This window comes from Penaeus chinensis, chromosome 8 (genome assembly GCF_019202785.1).
Source record: "Penaeus chinensis breed Huanghai No. 1 chromosome 8, ASM1920278v2, whole genome shotgun sequence".
Classification (NCBI taxonomy): Eukaryota; Metazoa; Arthropoda; class Malacostraca; order Decapoda; family Penaeidae; genus Penaeus; species Penaeus chinensis.
This window is the reverse complement of record NC_061826.1, coordinates 22159072-22162464: the sequence shown is the minus strand read 5'-3', so window position 1 is coordinate 22162464 and position 3393 is coordinate 22159072. Positions and strand designations below refer to the sequence as shown.

At 41.1% G+C, this 3393-nt stretch overlaps 1 protein-coding gene across 1 annotated transcript in view; it reads right to left on the bottom strand.

Annotated features, from left to right (window-relative positions):
- Positions 1-2166: 2166 nt before the first annotated feature.
- Positions 2167-3393, bottom strand: part of LOC125028142 — a 21087-nt gene continuing 19860 nt past the window's right edge. The window contains exon 7 of the mRNA XM_047617499.1: positions 2167-3363. Coding sequence (XP_047473455.1) covers positions 2614-3363 — 750 coding nt within the window. The 3' untranslated portion in view covers positions 2167-2613. The remainder of the gene's footprint in view (positions 3364-3393) is intronic.

Genomic DNA, 3393 nt, shown 5'->3' with positions numbered 1-3393 from the left:
TACTCACAGGCCTCATGCTGGGCTGGCGCCTGCTGGGGTGCAGGCGGGACATTTGCCCTCCCAATGGGATCCACAGCCCACCTTGCTTGCTGGGTGGGAGGGACTGCATCCCTCCCCCTCATCACTTCCATTTATTTTTGCAGCTGCCAGTGAGTTATCCGGGTGGAGGAGGGCTGGCAAGGCCCACCTCCCCTGAGCTGCCCATTAACCCTTGGGTGGCTGAGGGACAGGAGTTGGAATGGGCCATGGCTCCATAAATCTATGGCCTATCGCTGCTCCGGTATCCCCCACAGTTTAGCCTGGGACCGCAAGGTGCCCAGTTTCCATGGGTGGCCACGAGGAGGCACTGCAGAAGTCTCGATGATGGAGAGGCTGTGAACTGGCTTGGGAGGCTTATACATAGCTGCTCCCTTTTTCGCACTAGGCTAGCCAGCGGTGGCATCTGCAAGCGAGAAGGCATGCAAGCACTTCACGCTATCTAGGCTACTACACCACTGTTTCACATCACCCTGAGCATGAAGCGCCCGCCCATATATATATATATATATATATATATATATATATATATATATACACATATATATATATGTACAAATATATATACATATATATACACATATATATACATATATACATATATGTATATATACACATATAAATATAAACACATATATATACATGTATATATATACTTTATATATATATATATATATATATATATATATATACATATTAGTCAGTAGACGGATATGCCTGGCGTCAGGGGTCATGGAATCTTTCGACAAGAGTATTTGGATATGTTGGTACCTTTGTAGAAGGACCAAGCTGCGTGTCTTCAAGGCCCTGATACTGCCAGTTTTACTATACGGTAGTGAAAACTGGACGCTATCTTGTCTTGATGCCTTTTTTAAAAGGACCTTGCGCCTGAACGTGGGAGTACAGTTGGCAGGACCATGTGTCCAACCAACGGTTGCACCGTGAAACTGGTATAGGACTTGTTACTTGCACGATCGCTTACTTAGGCTATATGACCACCTGGCTTGTTTCCCACAGAATGATCCTGCCCAGCAGGTTGCCTCTGTTCGAGACAACCATGGGTGGTGTCGGCGTGTGAAACAACCTGGGAAGTCATGGCTTGGGTAGATCGATCAAACCTGTCATGAAGAGCTAGAGATGGGCCGGGCCCCTGCCTGTCGGCTCGCCATGAGGGACCCTCGTAGGTAGAAACGAAGAGTGGATGCGGCAATGCGCCCCCGACGGCGTTAGCTCTCTAATAATGATCATATATATACGTGTGTGTGTGTGTGTGTGTGTGTGTGTGTGTGTGTGTGTGTGTGTGCATACATGGTGTGGGAATTGAGAAGTATTGATGATGTGGTGGGGATGGGTGGCGTGTAATGCACGAGAGTTTAGCTGACGGCATCACTTAAATTTCTTGTAATCTGGAGTATGTTTGTTTTTTTTTTCTCTCGAAAAGTGGCTGGTAGTCACATTAATTGCATGATGTTAGTTGAACAGTAAATGCAAATTATGGATCACATTAATTGCCGGCATTATCTGAGTAGTATTTAATTAAGCTATGGAATGAATCATTTAAAGCATCATTATATTAGCGCCTTTAAGATTTGTAGGTATGTAAGCATATTCATTTTGTAATCTAAAATGTATATGTATAATTTGAAATGTAGAGGTGCGTAAGTCTCTCTCTATAAAATTGTCACTTCCCGTCCGAAATTGATGGTAGTTGGTGCAGAGGTTTTGATAACGAAGATAAGTAATAACATCTAACATTAGGGATTAGGTACGCTGTCTGCATCCATGTCAGTGTAGAATAAATGTCTTCAGAAGACATCTCCATCGAGGCAAAAGTAAACAAAGCAAGAATAATAATCACAGTTCGTTCAGAAAGGCGTGCAGTGGGCATGTTTTACAATTACTGATTTTATAAATATACAGAGCTGGATTTATGTTCTGCCAATAGATAGTGAATGATTTTAACTTTCTTGCTCATAAAGACCAGGTTTAATGCAAGGAGTCATATGTTAATTCTTAAACAAATGCATATCTTAGCGTAAAGGCAGAGGAAAGGGAGATCATAGATGAGGCGAATGTATGGGAAATATATTTATTTCACCATTTATTAAAATAAGGTAAAGGGAAAATTTGTTTTCCATAGTTTATTGCCTTTATTAATGTATGAAGCAAATACAAGAGGGTCATATTCACTCTAAAAAGATCTGCCTAAACTAGTGCTAAAAACAAATGTGAAAACAATTGCAATGCATCTATCTTCAGCATGATGTTAACAAAATTTTTATCTATGTAGCGAAAGCTTCATTCATGCTGACCCAGAAATTCAGTGAATGTGAAACGTAAGTTTTAGCATCATGCTCTGCTGGGAAAGTGTTTCATGTCAAAGGTCAGTGCAGAAATTTATGCAAACGTCTGGTGTATTTCACAGATGCAAAGATGTTGGTGAAAGGCTTCGGCATGCGTACAAGGAACCTTCCAGTATGGCATATACTACATATTTTGTAACATTTATTATACACTGATGTGAATCAGTGTATAATAAAAAACCTTGATTACTAAGAAAATATGAAATGGAGATGCTTATGGGTTAAAGAAAAACTTTTTTGCAAATGACAGGTTTCTCATTTCAGGAACAGTGGTGGGATTACTCCTGTTAAAATCAAGTAAGAACATCCTGTACAAATCTCCAAATTCTTTGCTGTGTGCATGCGTAGCCAGTGTACGACAGAGAGATGTAATGAATGGAGTACCATCCTTGGTAAAGGTGTAAGAGGTTATGCCAGTGCTGCTGGAATAAATACACACCATATCTTTACATGGCTCATCTTCTGCAATAAACTCAGTTGGCTTTGCTTGGTAAGCATCATTCCTGTAGTAACCATTGCATATATCAAAAATAAACAGTTTGGGCTTATTCTGAAGTTGCGGGCACTCTGAATCCCTAAAGGATGAATACAACCACTTAGCATCCAGGAGCTGCATGTCTGAAGTTAAGAAATTTTCTCCTCCAATACCATGGCTGGAGATTATAAAGACTATGCATCCTATCTCATCTAGGATATCCAGTTCCCTGATATCTGACAGGGCTGCCTTGGTTTTCTCAGCTGTAAGGTTCGAGTAGGTATTTCCAGTATATCCCATCGTTCCAAAGACGCCTTCTAAATTAAGGATATCATTATCAGCACCTTCCAGGCTGAGGTCAGGACGATCCTTAAAAGAGTTATAATTCAGAATGCAGACAAAGCCACGAGGATCTGTGTCCATCTTGTAGATATCTGGTCCGCGGGAAATCTTAGTGGCTGGTGTGACTGTCACTCGCAGAGGGCCATACTGTATTAATAAAAGTATGTAATTAAAATC